Source organism: Dromaius novaehollandiae, chromosome 2, assembly GCF_036370855.1.
Source record: "Dromaius novaehollandiae isolate bDroNov1 chromosome 2, bDroNov1.hap1, whole genome shotgun sequence".
NCBI lineage: Eukaryota > Metazoa > Chordata > Aves > Casuariiformes > Dromaiidae > Dromaius > Dromaius novaehollandiae.
Window position 1 is genome coordinate 113,216,039 of NC_088099.1, and position 23,691 is coordinate 113,239,729.

Consider the following 23,691-nt stretch of genomic DNA (forward strand, 5'->3'; position numbering starts at 1 on the left):
GATGATAAGGGTATTGGTTGATACCCTTATCAATTACCACTTCAGAAGAAACAACTTTAAACTTCTCTGTGTCTAGTATGTGCATCTAGCTCAACTGTTCAGTTTTCTTCTTAACTTTGTTTGTAAATTTGTGATTTATTTTTCTTAGAAATGGAGGAAATTGCTTAGAATGGTAAATCCTTATAAGAAATTTGGGAATTACAGAATTGTAAAGAAAGTATCTCCTTCATAACTTTAAAACAAATCCATTATTCCAGTTGATTAGTGAGTTAACTCAGTAGTTGAAAAACTATGTAGAAAATACCAATAAGTTCTCATTCTTAAACACAAATTTTATTTTTTAATATTTTGCTTCAGACAAATAACAAAGGGAAATCACAATGTATTTATACAGTTTAGGAGGCTTGGTAGATATTCCCTTTGCAATCTCATCATATTCTTATTTACCAAATATAAAGGATCAGATTCTGCTGTCCTTGTTGAGCTCTTAGATCAATCAAGTCACTCTTTTTGGCTTAATACCCACTGTTTCAGTGCAAGTATTTGTGATTTTGCAGAACTGGATAGTGAAGGCAAAAGATAAAACTTTGAAATAACAGAGAACCTGCATAAATTCATTACCATGGTAACCATGAACTGGATGACCCAAGTTTCACAAAGGAGTTTCATGGATTGTCCCTTATAGGAATTTGAAAAAGACTGAACAGGAGATGGACACTAGAATTTATTTCTATTTCGTAGTTTTATTGTTGCTGAAAAACAAAAACAGCTCTTCTGGAATGCATTGATAATTTAAATCTTGTGCTCCAACTTTGTGAAGACTTAGGTAGGTTTGAAACTATGTGGGAAAAGCTGAATTGGAGAATAAAAATAATTCTTCTAAGATTCTTAAACTACAGAAGTGATGAAGTTTTCTCAAAATCACAGGAGCAAGAAAAGAAGGGGGTAAGGGGCAGCATTTAACAGTAGGTCAGAACTGAGTTCTCTAAAGACGTGATCCAAATCTACGATCAAAACTTTTCAGATTTACACGTGCTCTGTCACTGTCACACTGCCAACAATACTTGCAGCTAGTTGGTCATGTTAGGACAGAAGGCAAAAACAGTGCATGGTCTCAGCATCTTCCTTGCGTATAAGGAATAAGTATTTCCAGGAGAAGTCCTGTTAGGCAGTCTGCAATACAGGTTCTTATAGGCCTTACCTTGTAATACGGCTTTTCCATAAAGCTTTCTGCTACTGTCAGTAGTGTAGTCAATGTTAATGAGACGCCAGTACCTCTTGATATTAAAAATTGCTCTGAGAAAGAGTGGAGAGTACTTACGGTGCTGACAGGTTATTTTTCAGTCCTATCAATGCTAGCAGTCTCATAATTGCTATTGGCTGTTAAACTGTGTTAATAGTTAAAAAAAAAAAAAAAAAAAAAGGGGGGGGGGGTGAGGAGGCTTTTGGGGGCAAGTAGTAAAACAAACCAGATATGACTTTGGAAGTTCAAGAGGAGAAAAATGTATATGGTAACAGTTGCAAAAGGCAAAACTACTAACTGTCTGATGGAGAAGAACTGGGTAATAACCAACAGTGTGAACTTGAAGCTAATTATTGAGCTGTTTATGTCTGAGTGGGAGGTTTAAAATAAAGAGTACCTGTTAATTTGGATTGAGGACATGTGTGCTAACTACTCAAAAGTAGAGGTACTCTCTAGTTGCATTATTTATTTGTTTTCACTTCTAGAGTGGTGAGTCCAGGATGATATTTCATTTTCATTATACTACGTGGCCAGACTTTGGAGTTCCTGAATCCCCAGCGTCATTCCTGAACTTCTTGTTTAAAGTCAGAGAATCTGGTTCACTAAGTCCTGAACATGGACCTGCGGTAGTTCACTGTAGTGCGGGGATAGGGCGATCCGGCACGTTTTCATTAGTAGACACTTGTCTTGTTCTGGTAAGTGTTTGGTCATTTTTTTCCTCGTCGCTCCCTTCTTCCTCCTGCTCTTTCCCCCTCTCTTGCCCCCCCTGTGTGGGCTTTTTGGTCAGAATGCTTTTAAAAGCACATAAGTAAATGACATGTCTGTGAAATTTTTAATTAAGGCATCATACTGTTCTTTTTTTTTTCTTTTGATATTTTCATGATTTAAAAATTGAACTCTTGAAATAGGTTTAAAAATCCATCTTGAAGTACTTTGCAAGTATTTTCAGTTTCCTGTAAAAGAAATAGTAGAATATTCTTTTCCTTTCATGTAAGATGTCATTTGAAAAGATCAAGATGTTTAAAATACTAGCTTAAAGTTAGGCTTGTGAATATATATTTAGACAACTAAATCTATAAGTCTTTTTCCCTAAGCATGAATTATCTAGCAGGTCTGACTGGCCATTGGCTCAAGGTTGCAGAAAAATGGTATCTGAACTAGGATGAGAACTCGGGCATGCCCATGGATCTCCTGCAAAGTGTAATGGAGCGTGGTGCTGAATTCCCCTAGCTGTGCACCTGCACAGCCCTCCTGGGAGGTGGGACTTGGTAGGCAGTTACAGTACCACATGAATGAGTGGGTTTTCTGCTTACACACTGAACTGTATCATCTATAATTGCTCATAATTTGGGTGAATTTTAAATGGTAACTAACAAAATCTGGAGCTTTTCTCTTCGGCTATGCTTGGCAATAGCAAGAAATACAGCACAGGGCTAAGTAAAATTGGATTTCATTTAAATTGTAAGAAACAGTAATTTCATGTTTTGGGTAGGCCTTCTCAATTTTTCTGTTCTTCAGTTTTCCTTTTTTCTGTATTCTAAAAAAAATGCATATTTTCATGCAAGTATACTTGAATATTCAGGAGTTAAAGTGCAAGTAGCACAGTTACATGATTTTTAAAAAAAGTCATCAATGTACAGTTTATGGGGAAAAGTATGTACACTGTGTGGATTAAGAATTCTGCTTTAAATAATGGAACCTCTCCCATATTCAGTCATTCCAAATTGCTGTTCAATTTGAGAGTAATAAGAAATATTAACATAGCTTTACGGTTCTGAATCTGACTTTGAAGTATAAATACATGCCTGAGTAAAATCAAGCTAATCTAAATTTCTTAATTTAAAATTTATTATTATGGTATTGATTTATTTGGATAATATATGATCATGGATTTATTCATAAGTTTTCATTAAATGCTTTACGTTGTTTTTCTTCTGTGAAAACAATTTAGAAAAGTTTGAAATGTTAATTTCTTGCATAACTAATAGCAACATGTGAAGAAATTAATTTTTAGTTTGAATTTTATGAATTGTACATTTTAACTAGTACTTTGTAGTCTTAATTTATCCATAACTGTGAAATTTTAAATATAAATCTCTTTACAGATGGAAAAAAAGGACCCATTCTCTGTAGATATTAAGAAAGTATTACTGGATATGAGAAAATATCGAATGGGACTTATTCAGACTCCTGATCAACTAAGATTTTCATATATGGCTGTAATAGAAGGAGCAAAATTTATAATGGGGGATTCAACTATACAGGTAAATGTTTAGCTATATATATTTAAACAGAAACAGTATATTGCTAACAGTAGATAATAATGGGCTCTAAGCTGTTTTAAAACATGTAATTTTGTGGGATTTAAATAACTTGCCTTTTTCATTAGATGCCTAGAAGGTATTAGGGATATTTAATCAGCACTTTCTATTAGCTAAACTTTTAATCCTATGTATTTGTCTTCCCTGAGATAAAATGCAAATATAACTTGTCTCTACTAATATAAAAGAAGGTTAAATTGATATCTTCAATATTGAAAGGCAAAAGTAATGTTCAGTATCATTTTGAAAGATGACAAGGGTCAGTCTTCTCTGGATTTTTTTGATCATTGCTATATAGTTTCCCAGCACTAAAATTGCCTGTTGCTGCAGATAAGGTTTATTAATAAAGTTACATTTTTAATAGCCTCTAAAATATGTGTTATACTTAATAGAATCTAGGCCAGTACAATCAGTTTTAGGGCAAATGGATCGCCAAGTTTTTTCTCAATGTGGGTTCCAGTAATTATAGTAGCTACACCTACCTTAAATGACTGGAGTTTTTTTGGTTTTTGGTTATTTACTGGGGGAAGGGAGGGGAAGGTTGCGTAACAGACTTTATTCTGCTTTCCTATGCTAGAGCTGTTTTATTTTGTTGACTTACTAAAATTATGAATGAAGCTGGTAAGTTAAAACACATTTCCTGTCTTCTGTGTTTCTGGTAGCTATCAGATTCCTTTTACAAATATTCTTTGACTTAGTGTGTAAGTAAATAAATAATTTTACACCACCACTAACCAGCACCTAGGCAGTGTCCTGTTAGTCTGCTATCTGCTTCTTATGACCGGAACACTGCATGATTCATCCGAACGCAAACAATAACTTAACCTCCTTATTTTCTGGAAGCTGCTCCTGATGGTATGTTCCTCTAATCATCTTTCTGCTTTGTGTATTAAAAAGCCATACTTAAAACTGAGCAGCTTCAGTTCCCACACTTTGTCCATCTAGATTACAGGATTTCTTGTTTGTGGATACAAGGAAGCATTGTCAACTCAGAATACTGCTTTTCAACTTCAAATATGTTATTTCTTCACACTAAGAACATGCCTAAGAAGGCATATTTCTCCTATTTATTCTCTTTTTTTTGGTGGTTGTTCAGATGACCTTTCCTCAACCAGCCTTTTCTGCAGTGCATTTAGTTGTCATGGCCTCAGGGTCACGTACAGAAAATCAATTCTTATTCCCCCCTAGCCAGCAGTATTTATAAGAGTATTTCTCATTTCAAGGTCAGCCAGAGCCTTTTTTACCCCTAGAGAAATGTCATACTCTCCAGACAGGTGTTTACTCCTGTCTGCTAATGATGGAGAGGGCATGGAGTTATTGAATGTAACACTATAATTTAACACTCTCCAAGTGCTCATCTCTGACTTCTCCATGGGTTTCTGAAATGTGTAAACTGTGCGGATGAGTAAAGGTTTCAGTGTGTGTTGTACTTGCTTTCAGCTAGTGGGATGCAACTGCAGTACTAGTATCAGGAGAGGAGGAGACTCTCCCCTTGAATAGCACCTGGAGGACTTCTACCTGTGGTGTAAAGAAAGGATCATACACTCACCTGGATTGCTCTGAAGCCTCACAGAGTTATGTGGTTTGTGTGCCAGTTGCATGGTTCTGTAGCTAAAACTATAGACTAAATACACTAAAAGTGTATTATAGCACTGCATTGGATAAAAGGAGTGCAAAGGAACAAGACTAAAGTTGCCACTTCTACAAAATACCTCCTTAATAAAGTTAAATTACCATTGTTTCAACAACATAGTAGAATAACTTACTATTAGTCATTCAAAAGAAACTGAGCGATCTTTGAAAAACTAATTTGTGGCATCAAAAGGACAAAGAAGGTTGAATTCCTTAGATCCATAGGTCTGTTTTGTAGCCAGAAAACAAGAATATTACAATTTTGTCCTGAAACCTGTGAATCCAGAAATTGCCTCTGGTGTTCATGTGATTCTGTCAGCTGAACATCTTAACATGCCTTTCTATTGTCACCATTCATTCCAACAGGCAGTACAGGCCCTCCACCTTAGCTTCTCTGCACAGACACTTCCATTATAATTTTAGGGCTGATTGTATTTCTCAAATCAAACTTTTGTCACTTTTTTTTTTTCTTCCTGACATAATTTCACCAGTTGTGGTGTAGTGCTTCAATTCCTGAAATATATTTTTGGGTTTTTTCGTAAAATTGCCTGTACTGTCGCATAGCTTCAAAGTCAATTTAGCAACAGAATCCTTCTCAACGTTGTACATTACCTGAATGGAAGGACTAGAAAAAATAATCTTATGGATCTTGAGGTTCAAACTTAGTTACCTTTGCAATCATCTATTTGAGCCATTGTTATCACTTGTTATATTAATTGTTTAAAATAGAAGTCTTGATGGGAAAATCCTTCTGTTTGACAAGATTGGAAATTGGAGACTGAATTTTACTATTCTTCCTTATTACTCCAAATTTATTAATCAGTGTTTTATCTTAGCCAGCATGTCTCTGGACACAAGTCTGTCTCCTAAAAAGGCTTTGTTCTGTAGGAAATGTGTTTTAAGATCCCTGTCAGATGCAGCTGCTTTGTGGATTTCCATAATTTGTTAGTGGCTGCTTTAAACAAACAAACAAAAAAATTTGTAGAGTCAAGTCTCTTTGGCACAAAGACTCTTTCTGTGGATTTCAGATCTATACTGGAAGCTCCTCTGCAGTGGAGGAGTTGATTTATTGTTAAATCTCATTCTGCCAGAGGTTGGAAAACCTCAGTATAATGAGATAGTCTTTGCAGCTTAACTTTCAAAGCAGCCGTGTGTAGTTTCATTTATAAATAGCTGTTCTTTGATATCAGTCTCTAGATGTGATATTTAGTTTAGACCAGCAGTCTTGAAGTCATTTCACAGACAAGTCTGCCATTCATTTTGTGAAGAGTCAGTTTTTGATTCATCTTTCTCGTAAATATTTAAAAGTAAATGAGTTTTTTTCATGGTATTCCATATCTTTATTGGATGTCTGATTTGTGTGAGGAAAAAAAACTGGTTGGTATTTGGGGGTTAATCTTTCTCCTTCCTGTTACCTCTGTGGTTTTCTCTGCATGAAGTTTTACTGCAAGAAAGTCCTCAGACTGTTCATGATTGGGGTAATCAGCTACTAGGATGCAGATCTAGCAAACAGTTCTACTTCATACTTTTTTTTCCCTCCATCTCCTTTCAAATAGCTTCTCAAAAACAGGGTGAGTCTTACCTTTCTATGATGCAATAGATCTCTGGGCTAATGGACATAAAATAGGTGAAGTAGCAGATGGCAACTTTGGCATAAATAACCCTTCCTTCTTTCATTGGGATTGCAAATTTCTCCCATTCTCTCATTTTACTCGGTTCTTGCACGTAAGGTCCTGCTGTGTTTTGGAGCCATGAAAAGCAACAGCATGGTTCTGGCAAATAGAGAGGAGGGTGAAATGGAAAGAAAGTATTGAACAGTGAAGAGCCATAGCTCTTCACTATGGCATAAGGCAAGCTTCTTCCTCATTTTGGAGCTACTGTGGACAGTGCAAACCCTGCAATTACCAGTCTGATTCCTTCACAGTAGCATTATCCAACAGAAGTATAGAAAGGGACCCATGAAGAAGATGGAGGAAGCAGTTTGACAGAGGTCAAGCTCAGGAAACAAAGGCTATGGAAGAAGACTGAAGAAATGGTAAACAGTAGAATTACGCTGTGGCAAATGCAGTATAGGAAATCTTGTGTGAGCTTCCAGTCTAAGCTCTTACCCAGAGCTTTCAGGAGAGGATAGGGTGAAGCTCTAATTCACTGTAACAACGAAGACCCCCAAAATAAAAAGAGTATTTGAATGGAGTATGGAGTAGGAGGACATCAACTGCAGTGAAGGCTGGGGCATCTAGTTTGTAGTGGTGTTTCGTACTAGACTTTTGCTTACTGTGAAAGAAAGAAGGTTTTCAAATAAATGGCTCTGGCATGAATGAGTCTGGCAAGAAGCTTCCATTTTGAGATATATAAAAAAGGATGCTGGTAGAAGAGAAACCATCTGACTGGAGGCTGATGGTGCACTTGTGCCTTTTTGATATTGGGACCACGTATCAGTTCCTAAAAGTACAAAGATGAAAATACGTTAGTAGAAATCTCAAAAAATGTTATACTAAAATAGGAATAGCAAAGAGGGGAAGATAATTGTGCCCTTTGTAGGACTCTGATAATGTTTGGTAATGCCAGCATTTCAGCTAAGAAGGCCAAACGTTCACATACATCTAGATTTAAACAACCCTTAAGACACTTCAGAATTGTTCCCTTACTGTGTCTGTCTAGAGATGTTTGAAGGACTCTTATCACTGCTTTTATCTGTCAGTAGTAAAAAGGCATGTAAATACTATTCTCATTTTTAATATAGTCTTATACCAGTCCCACACTTCCCTGCTCCCTTACCTAAAGCCTCCATTCCCCCTTTAAAAAAAAAAAAAAAAAAAAAACTACTCCTGCTCTTGTGGTGCTTTTGGATGTTACAGGAATTAGTTTAGGTGGCCATTTACCTAATGACAGCTGCCTCTAAAGAAGAGGTGTGAACTCCTCCAAAACAAGGAACAGGTATGCTATCAGGCCCACCAATCATAAGAAAATATTCCTTAAGTAAAGACAACTTGTGCTATATACTCTTGTTTTGCAGCAAAATCTGTTTCTCAGCACCTGTATCACTTTTGTTGGCCTGTGTTACAGTAGCATGTTGATATATAGCCAGACTACGGTTTACTGTGCAAAAAATCTATTTTTTATTTATCAGTCTTTTTCATGAACATCCTTGTTAACACTGTGCTAGTCTCTCATGTACGACTAAAAACAGTGCTTGTTAAAGGATCTTCAGTAAAATTCATAAAGCTTGTTACAGCCTTCACTAACACACCGGTATTTGTAGGGATTGTTGCAAAATTTGATTCATCCATGAATTATTTTGTTAGCTTATTAGATTTTTCTCTTCAGAATGCATGCTTCCACTGAAATGTTTTGTCTTTGATTCTTGATCTGTTGGTTAAGTTTAGTGTGGCGAACAAAGTTAGTATTAGTTATGCTATTATACTAGTTATTTGAAAGTGCATTTATCCATTACAGTGAACTTAGTGAGAATGTGTACTAGATCAAAGAAGTTACCTGAAGATAATTTATGAACTGGAATAACCTTAAGGAAAAACATCCTAGCAAGAGTCTAGTATTTCAGCAAAATCAAGTGTTTGTATTAATGTTATCCAGCTCCATGGTTTCCCAGTCCCTTGGCTTACTGTTGGAGAATATACATCTTAATTTAACCTTATTTCTTTATCTAGATTTTTTTTTTCCTTTATGTAATAGTTCCTTTAATCTACTGCTGTGACTATTCTGTGGGATAGTATCTTGGGTAGAGATAGTATTCAGTGTTACGAATGTTTGAAATACCTTCTCCCTGCTTCAGAAAAGGTGGAAGGAGCTCTCTAAGGAGGACCAAGCGCCAAGTTCTGAGCAGTCTCCTCCGCACCCAACGAAAATAACCACAGAGAAGTACAATGGAAACAGCATAGGCCTGGAGAAACAAGATCAAATGGAGAAAATAAATACTGACTTGTCCAATAAAGTTCAAGATATCACAGATGGAAACATTGAAAGGTAGGCAAAACGAACAAATAATTTAGAAGGAAGAGATACTCTTAAGACAGGCCAAATTATTATATGCTTTTCTTATTGTAGGGAAACTTCAGTTTAAGATCTGTCTTCAGTAGAGAGAAAAGGGAGGTGGTATTTGATAGTCTTACTTAATCTTTTTTTTAATGCAACTTTAGTTATTTCTTGTGCTTAAAGCTTTAATGTTTAAAGGTAGAAGAAAAACAGATGCCTAGAATTGAAGAAGCTAAGAAAGCATTTTCCTACAGACAGTCTGTGAACTCTGTACAGTGCAAATTAGGTCCTAGGTAATAAAAATGCCCAACAAAATTTCAGACTGATTTTTAAATACAGTGGTAACTTCTGGTTGGAAAAATACATGATGTTTCAGAAGCACAAAGTTTCTATTGCCTACTGCTTTCTATTTAGTGATTGAAATTGTATCACTGATGCCATATTTTACCACTCCATTTGTATTAAATCTACCATAGATTTCTGTGGTTTAGTTGTGGTATGTGAATTTGTCTTTCCCAGTCAGGTTAACCTGGTCATAGGTACTAACGTCTGAACTCCTGGATTTAGTTTAGTGAAGGTCTAAGCTGCTATATTGGGAAGAACTTTCTGAATCGCTGTGCCCTAAGGGATGCTAGACTCAGCACCTGTGTCACTTTTGTCTGCCTGTGTTACCGTAGCATGTTGATACATAGCTAGAGACCAGGACTTACTGAGCAGAGCAGTGCATCAAGTAAAGAAACGTGATGTCTGCTCCGAAGGGTTACAGTCTGAGACAAGAAGCAGCTGTTCAATGCAGACAGGGAGAATGAAATTCTGAAATAGCAGATGGGTAGAATACTGAACACCCTGGTGAGGTTTTTGTCTTCCGTGCCTCAGTATAGAGTGCTCTTGCATCTTTCTCAAAAGAATGACATTGAGTTTGTAGATAATTGAGGAGCCCCTTGCAAGCAAGAGGGGCAGCATGGATGGGAGTGTCATGTCTGTGTGCTAGGACTTTGGGAATCAAAGGTTTTTTGTTGTACAGATGAGCTATGCTATCTAAAGAGGTTGTGGGGAGACTTGGAGACAAGAATTATGAAAAGTCACTGGTAGAGTGATAACACACAAGTGATTTTTAGCCTGTGTCTTTGATCAAGATTTAGTTTACAGCCCAAGACAAGCAGCATTAAACTTGTAGACCTGAGTAGATTAGGCTCAACTATCAGTGAGGTGGGTGGTAACTCTGCAGTGGAAATGCACACTTAAATACTATGAATGTGTTGCATGTAATGTCCTACACTATGTATACAAGCAGCATCTACACAAAAAATCTCAGATGCTGAATGGAGCACTGATGGGGGAGGACTGTGCTTAGATGTTAGGTCAAGTGCAATTACTGTTACATATGTCATTTACTAATTTTATAGGGCTTCACTTAATCTTAATGTGCATAGTTTCAGATAAAACAGCATAACGATTGCTTCTTTAGATTTTATATGCTACTGCCACAGATGGGTTAACTACTGGAAATATGTTGGGGAAGAGAAGTTTGGTTTTAGTATTGTAATAGGGATTTTTCCTGTTCTACAATTTAAGACTTACTTTTTTTTTTCCCCTAAGTACTGTCCGAAAACGGCTGCGAGAGGATAGAAAAGCTATGACAGCACAGAAGCTGCAGCAGATGAAGCAGAAGCTAAATGAGACTGAAAGAAAAAGAAAAAGGTGGTTATACTGGAAACCTATTCTCACTAAGATTGGGTTTGGTGCATTGATTTTAATTGTTTATTCTTGCTGGAAAATGTATTTTCAAGAACATTCCTTGTAAGTAAACAATAAGCCTGTCTGCTTTAGCAGATAATCTTGCTGCAAGTTAGTGGCTAGGGGTCTGACTTTACACCTGAAATGGGTACAGATGATTAGAAACAAACTAGAGAAGTGGTGTCAACTGATCACATGTCAACATCTCAGGACTTTCCACTGCAGGTACTTATGAAAATGAACTGCTACCCCCAACAAAGTTGGTATTTTTTTTTTCATTTATATGACCAGGTACAAACTTGCTGCAACTGTTTATACACTTCTAAAAATGGTGTTATACCGGATCTCTTAGGCAAACCCTGAGCTCACAGAGGTTTAGCTACTGAAGGTTGTCTGGGTTTTAATTTACATGCCTGACATAAGCAATAACCAGTGTTGTTACCATTTACATTATTAATGCAAAGAAGTTATCCTTAAATGTGTGTAATGTGTAATGTACTAGTGACATGAACATAAACATTTTATATTCTTATGACCTAGGATAAATATATTTTATAATTGCATATTTAATCTTTTTGTAGTTTACTGTACTTTTAAAAGCTCAGTTTGTACACATTTCTGACCAAAAAGAATTTGATTTTGAAATTAAATGTTAATTATAATTTGTGCATGAAAATAATAGTGCAACCATTCCCCATATTTTCACTCTTGGATTTCTGATATGAGCAGCTAGGGGGTCTGATGAAGCACTTACCAATTTCTTTTCTGTTAATTTGCATTCTTTATTTATTTTTTTTGTCGTTTTCATTATTTAAATAAGGCTTGGAAATTTGACTTTTTTTTAAGGCTTTTGAAAAGTTTGCCCCCACTGAAAAAGCATACTGTTAAATTGATTAATGTATTCAGACTTCAGCTATTGTTTGAAGCCCAGCATTGTTAAAGTTCTGACATTCCATTAAATGTGAAACATAATGTTTTGTGTGTCTATAGATTTTAATTGCTACAAGGAATAAAATGCACTCACTAGGAATGGACATAGAAAGTACATCAAAGAAAAGTCTTGACTTCCAAGGGTGGTTTTAATTGAAAACAAATGTTGGTAATATTCTCCTGTAGTCAGTATTTTCAGTTCTATTAGCCACATCCATAACTTCATGAAGTGTAGAAGACCCACCTAAACTGCTTTTCAGGTCCTTTACCACTGTACTGAATAGGCATGATAGTAAAACACTTAATGATCAGTATTTTGGGAATACTTATGCTAAGATCACTTTAATATGATCAAGCACACACCTTGTATTAAGTGGACAATGACATTTTCTAAATGGTATTTCAACACAAATCACTTTCTGCCCTTCTCTTTGAGTAGGGAGATTGTATGTGGCTGTATCCAACTTAACTTCTGCTACTGGACTGCAGTGTGAAACCTGGATTTTATTTATTCAACCACTGCCTTGTTGGATGACATCAGAGAAGTCACTTTTTCTCTCTTTGTTTACCTAGCCTGATTGTGGAGAGGGGTGGAGGGGTGTGCTTTTGTAAAGCACTTCTTGGATTTACTGCTGAAAAGTATTCCTCCATCCAAACAAATTAACTTGAAAGGTTTCCAGTACTTTCAAGCTTGGTTGTAACATGCCAGGCATGGGGCCCAAATAGTCTGACATTTACTGCACAAAGCTAAGTGGAGTATACGCTTTGAAATTCTCATTTCACAATAGCTAATACTATTTTGGACTAAACTGTTTGTATACTAAACAAATGCATAAGTGTCCAGATGAAGAAGAGAAAAAGAAGAGAAAACAAATGCAGTTTCTCAGGAGATACAGTTCTGAGTTCTGGAAGCATTATTCATTAAAACAAGATCATTTGTACTGTCGCATTACTGACCAACCATGGAGCTATGATAGCAAAATGACTTACTAGTTGCTGTGACACAGTAAGGGCAGGCAGCCTAAGTATTTTAAGACAGGTTGCAATGTTAACAACAATGATAACTTTTAGTAAACAAGAGACTGACAGAAGATTTTTTTTTTTAATTGTGAAGACTGAGGATTTTTCAGTATTGGCTCTACTGATACCCACTGTAAATTATATGCCTTATAAAAGTTATTTTGGTTATGAAAAATCACATGGAATATAATAGAGTGCTTCCAGATTTTGTTCTAAGTGCTTAAAAGCAGATAAGGAAAAATGCAAGAGAACTTCACTGAAATCACACTGTTGTTTACTCCCTTTCTTTGCATGAAAGGGATTTTCCTGGGCCACCAGCATTCTACTGACGTTAGGCTCTAATTGTGTATTGTCAAGTCAAAACTCGATTTTTTTTTCCCCCCCTTAATTCCATCCTCTAAATTTTGGCTTTTTTGTTCTCTAGATGCTGAGCAGGCATTCTTTTCTTGGAGATGGGAGAAAGGGGTGTGTGGGATGCTTATATTGTGTCACATTCTTACCTTCTTGATAATATGATAAAGTAGGGCTTGCATATTAAACAGTTAATATGTAAGATTTTGATTTGGCTACATCATTAGGTGTTTCTCCAAATTTTAATTGTTAATAATTTCAGAACCATGAATCAATAGAAGTATTGCACAAAACTATTTTAAACACTGAATAATGCATTACTGTATGGCAGTAGGAAGGGAAATTAGGCATTAGATTTCTTAGCATGATGATTTGGATGAAACCCTATTTTCTGGACCACCAGTAGCTGACTCAGGACAAAATTTGCCCTCTTGTCTTCAGTGCTTCAAAAAAAGAAGTCTGAGAGGCTTTTTTTTTTTTTTTTAATTGCAAACTGAGCCATGTGATATTGTTAATCTGTAGAATTTAAACTTACATCCAGTTGTTTAAAACTGCCTTTAAATAAGAACAGATGCATGTCAAAATGAAGGCCTGTCAGTCCCTGGGACCTATGTTTTAGGAGATACTTTTAAGTGTAAAAGCAAGGGGGAAAAAATTTCCCAGTTTCTGGCAAGCTGCAGAGTGGTGCTATGCTGCTTCTGAAATGCTGTTGAACTTCTGATTCAAAATCTTACTGTGATTTTCACCCTCCACTCACCACCCCTGTTTTGGAAATAGTATACCAATCGAAGTATTAGCATAGCAGACTTCTTAGAATTTGATCAGTTAATGCTTTGACAGTCAGCTGAACACTGTACAAATCGTGCACATTTCAGAAAGACATCACTAACAAACATTTGGACCTTAGGTGCAAGTGGTTTGCAAGGTTTGGAATTAGTCCTCTAGGTTTTCTGTTTGATTATATTCTTCATGCAGGAACAGTCTACTTAGTGTGATGGTAGTTTGGTCATTCTCTACTTTTCTTCAAATGTATTAAGATACTGAATTCTCTGAAACAGTGTTTTTGAAAAATTACAAATTTGTTTTATGGAAGTAGGATGTTGCAAGTGAAAGCTACCTAGTTTCATTAAATCGGGGGGGAGGGAGTCCGTTTACTTTTATTGATCCCTATTAAACTGAATAGGGAAAAAGTGTGTGTGTGCATGCACACCTGACTGGAGTGGACTCTGCCAGGGATTAAAAAGCCTGGTTAGCTTTAAGTTTAATTAACATTAACCAAATTATTTAGCTTGCTGTTTGGCGTTGTAGTTTAACCTGAGACTTGACTGCATGAGACGTTAACAATGACAAAAGAGAAACTCTTCTTGAGGGTCAAGCGGCTTAAGTTATAGGATGACATTTGCAAAACTGACATAATACAGTCTTGTCTTTTTTTTTTTTTTTTTTTTTGCAGACTTTTAGATCAGTCTTTCATTTTTATGTACTAAAAATAAATATGTTAAAAATTGCACCTCTGTCTGAGTCTTTATTTAAATTGGAAGGATTAATATTTGGAAGAATTCTTTCATGCTTTAACTTAAAGAAACCTGCTATAAATCAGGTAGTGTTTATAGAACTTTGAAGCATTTTGCTTGTAGTTCCCTGGATATTTTGGTGCTGTAAATACCAAGGTCTTCTTATGTGTTCCTGAGTATAGCCTAACCTTTCCTAAGAACAAAATGTTCAATGTTGGAATGTCTTCCTCAGTATAAGAAAAATTTGCTTAGAAACATTTACTTCCATGCCACTACGCCAGGACTGGCCTACAAAGCCATGAAAGGTGGTGGCAGGATTTTGAGATGCCGCCTTCTATATTCCCGCTAAGGTTGAAGAAGATTTCTGCGGTGCTTATGCTTAGATGCACGAGTAATGGCTTGCTGGCCTGAGACTTATACTTGAAGCTCTCCAGCAAGTAACATGCCTTACAGTGTACTATGGAAATACCTTCTGAAAAAGCAACGGCTTTCCAGAGTGCTTGCTACGCACAAAAATTGATCAGTAGTTACTACAGTGAATGCATGAGAAGCTGCTTTGTGTTTTATAGTGAGTTGCAAACCCATTGTCTGTTCTTATTTTTCTTTTGTACTGTGTACTGAATCGATGACTTTCTTTTGCATTGTATGTCGTAGGCCGAGACTGACTGACACCTAAGCCTTCAAGACTTGTGAATATTCTGCAGCTATAAACTGCAAATTATTGACATGCAAAGCAAGACATGAACCCCCTCTTCGGGAACAAAACAGGTCTATTAAGTACCAAGAAGACCTCAATTATCTGTTTACAGCATAAACTACATCCAGGGGATGAAGAACACCACCAGCATGCTACTTTGCAAAACAGAATACTTTGCTGTCTTGTGTTTTTATAATGCCTATATTAATGTAGAAAGATGTAAAAGAAATAAATTAGAAAATACTTTGTTTTGTACTGCCATTCTTATTGTATTTTTATATGTTTTTGGCAGCATTAAATATTTTTTTAAATTGACAACATGCTGTTGTGTGCGCATTATGTTAGGAAGAAAATGTTGAGACTCTGGGGGGGGGGAAATGTATTTTACTGAAGGCTTCCTAATTTCTCACTGGAAGATGGCAAAATATTCTGCATAAAATGGTCTTTATGCAAACACTTCCATGAATCTGCTGCTAAGTGTTGTAGTCTCAGCTAGGAATGTTTGCACACTTCTCTTGTAATACACTACTGATGAATATTTCTTCATTTATCCAACTTGTTGGTTTGGTAACCCTTTTAATGTTTGCTATAAAATATGCACAAAGCAGAACAACTTTGAAGGGAGAGTGTTTCACTATCATTGATACTTTAAAGGAAGGGAAGAGGGGAAATCTGAAGTTTCAATACCCACAGTCATTCATAATTAATGGTACTAAGGGTAAGGTGGAAAGCACACACAGTCAGTGGAATCTTTAATTAAATGGGTTTTGGATTATGCTATCAGTGTTCTGTGTGTAATGTTTCATTTCGCATCTTATATCCCTGATCAGCTCTTTTTCCTGATGCATTTGGAACAGCTGGACTGGAAAGGGGTGAATTGGAATACTGTTTAAGGAGACAGTTTAATGAACTCAGCAGGGCTTTGAGCTCTATATATTCTATAACAGAGTTAAAATTCTGCATTAATGTTCTCTGACAGATTTCAAATAAATGTTTAATTAATTCACAAAAATTTAATACAGATGTCTACACTAGTATGCTGTGGGGTTTTGTGTTTAACTGTACTTTTTTGCATATTTTTTGTATAGGGGTTTTGTATAAATGATACAGTTTAATGTTGCTGAAGATAGGAGAACACTTAAAGCACAGAAGACACAGGAGTATGGGACTACTAAGGGTGTTTCTGCTGAAACAAGTAGTTTGAAATATTAACAAAACTTGGTTTTCAGACTGGTTCATGAAAGCAACACTATTTGGAATTGCATTTAACTTGAATGTGAAGCTGAAGCAGAGAAATATTTTATGCCATTATTTGTGCTAAATATGTGCTTGGCCCCCTTGCAGAATAGTCTAAATCACCAGCATCTGGCTTGTTTATGTATATTAAATTTCTTTAGGTGACTATGATAGTTCATAGTCTACATTAGACTGGGAAAAAAAAAAGCTCTTAACAACTTGATTCAGCTTTCATTTTCAAGTTTCTCTTTGCAGCGGTGAGACCAGGCATTTTACAACAAGAGATCAAGATCTGGCCAAAAACACTGCAGTACACTGCTGTTGTAGAATACGGAAATGGAGCCTGGTTATACCACTTTGCACACCTCTGGATCTGGCTTTCAGACATTCATGCCTTTTAGCTTCAGATGAATAATGCTTTCCCTATTTTTGTCCTCTTTAAATCATAAGTATGCATAAGGCAGAAGACTCCTGAAAGTGTGTGCATACTTTATTCTACTTGCTGCTATCATAGATAATTTCAGCTATCAACTACGCAACTAGTTTATCTTCTGCTGTAGTTTCAAGTATAGATAGCTAAATATTTTGGCCCTAGTCCCACAGTGGCTTCTTCAAAATGCTGGTGTCCTTGCTCTTCAGTCTCCCTTCTCCCCCCCCTCCCCCCCCCCCCTTTTTCTTTGCAGACCCTCCCTCCCCAGAGCTGCCAGACTAAATTTTGCTTCAGGCTAACTTCACAAACAGGGTCTCATGAGGAGTAAAGGGGATAAAGAAATAGCGTTTCCAAAACCAGAGCTTTGTCAGACTAACAGCACTGTACCAGCAGGAGCCCAGGCTTGCTGGCCCTGGAGGTGCTAAAGTGTTTGTGTTTGCTGTGCTTACACCAGGCCAGAATTCTTGCCTATGAATTTAAAAAGATGAAGGAAGGTGAGAGGGTGCATTCTAAGAGAAAAGCACACCAGCTCCTAATCACAGCTCTGAAAGTAATCAGGATAAAAGAATGGCAGACTTGTAGATTTTTTCAGCTGAAAAGCTCTGAATTACAGCTAACCTACCTGCCAGGTTTTCCCAGCTTCAAGAGAAATTTTGCTGCAAGGTACTTGTTTGTAGCTTTTACCAATCATATTATTGACCCAAGGACAAAACCACTACCCTGCACTGCAGCACGTCTTCACAGGCAAAAGCACAGGCAGCAAATGTAGACATGCCGTCGGTCTGCCTGGGGCCTGCGTGCGCTGGTGGCAGCAGGGCTGCAGCCAGGCGCTAGAGGGGCGGCTCTGCTGCTGCCTAGCGGCCGCCGCCGGAGCCAAACCTGCTTTTTAATCCCCTTAGTCCCAGGAGGGTTTGAGAGGGCCCGAGAGCTACTTGCTGCATCCGTGAGTGGAAGAGTATCTTCTCCACAGGGAAAAATAGAGCTTTGCGTTATTCCCCTTTACACCCTCTTGCCTGGGAACTTGCTCACCTTTCCTTCTCCTTGAAGTTTTACTCTGCAGTGCCTCAGTTAAGGAGGCGCTTATTTTTTTTAAACAAGCTAAACGTGCTGTGAGGCAAACAATGACACCCTGGTATTTTTTTTTTGTCTTCAGTAATTTATTTGTCCTCTTGCTGCATACACCTCATCCTAACTTTTTAAGACATAGGAAAGAGACTTTACTGCTTATTTTTAAAAACACTCACATCCTTGGTTCTTTCCTCTCCCCAGCTGCACATGTCTCGCTGGGGTCTAGTACACTTGCATCATGGCCCTGACTACAATATAAAGTTTAAGGAGGGTACCAGCCTCAGCAAGATTCAAATCTGTTACCATGCTTAACATGTGTTTTAACAAATTTTAAGTTCAGAATCAACATGAATGGGTCAGTGTTCAGGACTGGAATTTAGCTAAATCTACATACCCACCAGGTAGTGAGTTAGGGAGGCTAGGGGAGTGGGGAAGAAGAGGCAGAATACAGTGAACTGGAGATAATGTTCACCTGGCTTAGCACAGTGCCAGCCTTCAGTCACTCACAGGGGGTAGGTAAGTGGACAGAGTTCCTGTAGTGCAGTTTTGAAAGCGAACAGCTCTTTCCCAACATTTTCCTCATACTCACTGTTCTTCTCCCATGTGAAGTTTCTGATGAAGAAATATTTTTTGCATGTCTTTTCTTGCTTACAGCACTTACAAGATTTGAGTAATAGCATCAACCTATTTATGTCTGTAAAACATGCATTTTTATCTCACACTTTTTATTAGTTTTTAGGCTCCCAGAAACTCTTAGCTGGCAATTGCCATTTTCAAAATGTCTCAGACTGCTTTTTCAGAGTCACCTTTGCCATGATCTAGTCTCTGTTGTGAAGGTTTCAGATAAATGCTTAGTAGCTGTAGTTACAACATCAGATAGTAGATACCACAGTTTAGATCCTTAAATATTCTTCTTTTAATTATTGACCACTTCTCTGCAGAATCTTAACAGATTTTTTGTGCCACATGGTTCACTTTCTACCTTACTTTTCATAACAGTATAAAAATTGTGGCCTGCCTGGAATGGTCAGGGCTTCATCCTCACTACCAAGAATTAGAACAGACATTTCTGTAGTATAGCTATCTATTGTTTGCTACTTCTGCCTGATTTGAAGATATTTAGAGCTAGAAAATCATTTTTATAACTGTGAATCTTTGATTAAGATAAACCCAATTAGTTCACTGATTAAAACTAGCCAGTTCAGTAAAAAAGGATAATATTCTCATATACACAAACTCCTAACTGGAAGATGCAGTAGTTTAACTCACCCCTGTTCTAAGGACTTCTGCAATCTGGAGAGAAATTGCACTGCATTACACTTAGGTTGCTGTCAGACAAACTAGGGAGATGAGAAGGCTGATGCAAATTTGAGCATAGAGGTCAGGACTTCCGAGACATCTCTTTGAGGCTGGAGAGTTTTAGAAGAGCTCTAAATGATAAATTTAAGCCTTTTAACTGCTCAAAATACTAAATTTCATGCCTTACAGTTTTGGTCAATAGCTAAAGAGGGATTCCGGTAGTAGAAAACTGCGTATGACTAGCATGGATTCAAGATAAGTCAACCAAATGACAGTAGAGAATAAGACCAAGAAAGCCTAATATAATTTTGTATTTCCCATTGTCCTTTTTTCAAGCAAATTTCTTGGTTAAGAAACTAAAAGAATAGGTTAAGAGGGAAGGGAAAAGGAAATTCATTCTAGCTACTAGTTAACTACATATAAACCACATGATGCTGCTTTTAGGTTAAAATGCATTTGAGCCTTACTGTTTTCTTAGGAATGTTGTCACTATATTATATATAGGAACTTACCTGATGCCTTCATGTAGAATTTTATATTCTTGGAGCTGCAGCACAAATAGATAGATTTGCTTCAGGTGGATAACAGATGTTATAACTATAGAAGGAACAGTAGTTGGTGAGGACATGTCTTCTCTGAAACCAAGACTTCAGTCTCAATTTCTGTTAAGCTCCACAGCAGATTGTTAGTGCAGTGTGTACTGAGATTATCTAGCCATCTGCCTACCCTGCCTTTGAGCATACAAATCACAAGGGACTACCAGTAAATCTACATTTAGAAACACGCAGAGCCTTAAATAATCTTGTTTGCATTGTTTTATTTGAAGCAAATTGAAAGAATTAGACACTCACTTTAAAAATCTTAATGCTTTGTTCTAAAAAAAACCCCCAAACAAACAAAAAAAAAAAAAAAAAACCAAAAAAACAACCAACCAAAAACGCCACACCACACTATATATTCCATCAGTAGCCAGCAGATACATTTTCCTAAGATGTTTGTAACATAAGCACCGGTTTAGTTAAAAGGCCAAAAGAAATGACCAGCTAGTATTGACTTCTAAAGCAAAAAGTAATTCAGAAAACTAAGCAGTAAATGCAGGAATCCTCCTTAGTAATAAAATTATCTTTAAAGCACTCCTTTTGCAACTTCAGCCTGTCTTCTTCTTGTTGTTGTTTTTGTTTTTATTTTAAACTATGCATTTGTGCAGCTTATCTCAGTTTTCCCAGCTGCTTTAAAACAGCTGGCTGTATATATCATACAAGTGTCTAAGCCATCTGAGAGAGTATTTTCATGACAAATTGCACCTTTTACCTGTAATCATTAGAAGAAGGAGAGAAAAATCAACTCTCACGCCTTAGAAAAAATTCTGGATGCTTGAGGGCTATGGTCTGGTGGTCAAGCATTCCCTTGCTGCTGCTTCAGAATTCTTGTTTTTCTGTCTCTAGCCTTTTATCACTGCTTTTCCTTGTTCCAAGCCTTATTAACTTTTCTTGTAGTTTAATCTGTTATCCAAACTGCTTTGATTTTGATGAATACAGTTTGCGATTAAATACCTTCTTAACTGCAGCTTCCAAAATACCACTCTGCATATATCAGACTCCATCGTAATTAATACAAGACTTTGCCTACCTGATGAACTTCCTGTAGATGCCCAAGCAATGGTGCTTGTTGCCCAAATGATGTTTTAATTCAGCTAACAGAACTCAAGATTTTTTTTTTTAATGTATTATTTAAGAAGCCCAGGAGACAACTTTGGTGTATCAAGCTTTTTTCAGTACCTTGTCTATTTTGCTTCAACACAGTATGTTCTAGATCTCAACCAAAGATGTAGCCTGTGTCAAACAGCTGCAGAGAACCCTCTCTGGGTTTGCTATTTGTATGTAACAAGTTATTTAAACACCGAAGCTTTATACAAGTGAACTCCCTAATGCATCACATATGATCTCAAACATGTTTGCAGTACTGAACATCATATAGAAAACCAGTTTGGAGGCAGAGATGGTTAGTAAGCTTCTTGATTATACAACAGTGTGGCTCAAGTTCACAGGTGTTAGAATAACAACACTTGTGAATAGGGCCTAAATGAAGCTGTTAATTTGATCCTCAAGGAATTAAGTAGTTAAACACAGCCAACTAATAAATAATGCTTATACAATCATCTTATTAAAAAAAAAGTTCAAAAGCTTATGTCTGTTGATAATTCCCCCTTTTTCCCCCACTAGGAATGTTCTATGATGGTTAGAAAAACCTAATTAAGCATCTCATGCATATGTAATTATTTTCAAACAGCAATACTCATTGTATAAGCAATATGCAAGCTGTGACTGAAGAGCTGGTTCTTTGACAGGTACAGTTCAACATTTTGAAAGCTAATATTATAAGAGACATACCTTCTGAGCTTATTCTTCAAGGTCATTGCAGTTATGATCATCTGACGCCTGCACAAATGCAGATATACTCCCACGCTAGTCTAGTACAAAGGCCTAAACTAAGTAACACAGAGGTTGGTGTTGAAAGGGTACTAATGGCACGCAACAACTGGCACAGAGCTTTACAGACTCATATTCATAACCTGCAAAATCAGACCCTTAATTTAAGAGTTGCAAGCAAATAGCCCAAGTGATCCCCTGCTCCACAACCTCTTCTATAAAGGAAAACTTTAGTGTATTAATTTCCATCTTTTTTAAGAATAATTTTCATCTCATGAAACCTTACAGAAGGTACAACTGATTTTAAGAGGCATCTCATTATGTTGGTTTGTCTAGTGATTCCAACAGCATTCCGCAATTAGGTGTTTTTTAAAAAACACCAGTCATTCTATATATTGGCTGTCAGTTCAAGGTGTTCCTCTTACCCACATCCATCCACTCTTCTAAAATGACCAGAGCTTATGTTCCAAGATGAGTATGTTTAAATTGCTAGGCCATTCTTTCTTGACCCAGAATAACTTCTCCAGTATGTCAGAAAAGCTTCCGTTTTACACCTCAGTGCAAACACGGTCATTTGAAGGGAGCTACAGAAGCTGCAGTTGCAGAGCAGGAAACAATCTTCCCTGAATATCCCCAGCAGCTTCATTCTGAGATCAAAAGCTGACCCATTATATTTTACTGATAAACTGATATACTCTGCTGGCTTTCAGGTCTAAACCCCAAATCAGGTCCATAATCAGCCTCATAATGTCCAACTTCCTTGCTTAGAATTTGACCGTCTAAGAAGATGAATACAAAGTTCCAGACTCAACAGCATATGAGAACATGCAAGTAGTTTTTGTGAGTTACACAGGACTATACACTTAAACTTAAGAGGTGCCCTAAATATTTACTGGTCCAAGGCAGAAGTTTTCAGCCCACTTGGAAGATTCAGCATTCCAAACTCATGTACAGCATTAGTTTACGCTTTCATAATAATTACCAAATCTCTCCATGCCCACTACTGTTCAGTTACAGGTGATGGATTACATTCACAGAGAATCTGAGAATCCACCAAAATAAAGGATGACACTTGAAGAACATTTAGATCATTAATCCTTTTCTAAAAATGCAAAATTTGAATGAACAGTATTTGCAAGAATGATAAGTAATCATGGTGGGATCTAAAAAAGGGTAGGCTGCACAATGGCTTAGCCTTCCACGTGCCTACAGTTGAGAGGAAAAAGAAAAAAACCCACAACTCGACACCCCCAGAAAGAAAAAACAAATTGACCCACTCAAGTTTCCTGGGACTCAATTGTAAGATCATGAACTAAAATAAATCTTTAGGGTCAGAATAATGCTGTGATCCTTTTAGTCCTATTACTTGGTTCATCTTCTGGTTGAATGCCAGTTCTACACTAGTTGCTTCTTTGTTCAGAGAAGTTTCTTTCCATTCACAGCCACATCGGTTCATGACTTGGAGGGGGCAGAACTTTTTTATACCATGAAACACAGTACCTGCATTCTGTAGGTACTGTAGAAGCTATACAGTATGAACAAAGGATTACTTTACATTTCTAGCACAGCATTTAGCATTAAGAAGCATCAGTATTACACAATTCAAACCTTTAAAAAAAGGAGAAGGACCCTGCAGATGTCATTAAGTAAATATAAAGCTTTTCCAGTTCTCCTAATGCCTGCAGCTATTAGCTCATGCTTACATTATTCTGTGTATACCTAGGTTTGGGACCTACACAAGTACTGCATTTAACTTGTGACTGTTTACATTTTAAGACATTATCTGGAAGT

The 23,691-nt window shown here is 36.9% G+C and overlaps 1 protein-coding gene across 3 annotated transcripts in view; it reads left to right on the forward strand.

Annotated features, from left to right (window-relative positions):
* The window catches only part of PTPN2 (protein tyrosine phosphatase non-receptor type 2), a 34,377-nt gene extending 18,621 nt beyond the window's left edge, over positions 1-15,756 (forward strand). For 2 of the 3 annotated variants that reach the window (XM_026094319.2, XM_026094318.2), the window contains exons 6-9: positions 1,729-1,938; positions 3,349-3,507; positions 8,990-9,180; positions 10,789-11,898. In XM_026094319.2, coding sequence (XP_025950104.1) covers positions 1,729-1,938; positions 3,349-3,507; positions 8,990-9,180; positions 10,789-10,993 — 765 coding nt within the window. In that variant the 3' untranslated portion in view covers positions 10,994-11,898. Of the gene's footprint in view, positions 1-1,728; positions 1,939-3,348; positions 3,508-8,989; positions 9,181-10,788; positions 11,899-15,395 lie in introns of those variants that run through there. The other variant, XM_026094320.2, reaches the window with a different exon arrangement.
* Positions 15,757-23,691: the final 7,935 nt, after the last annotated feature.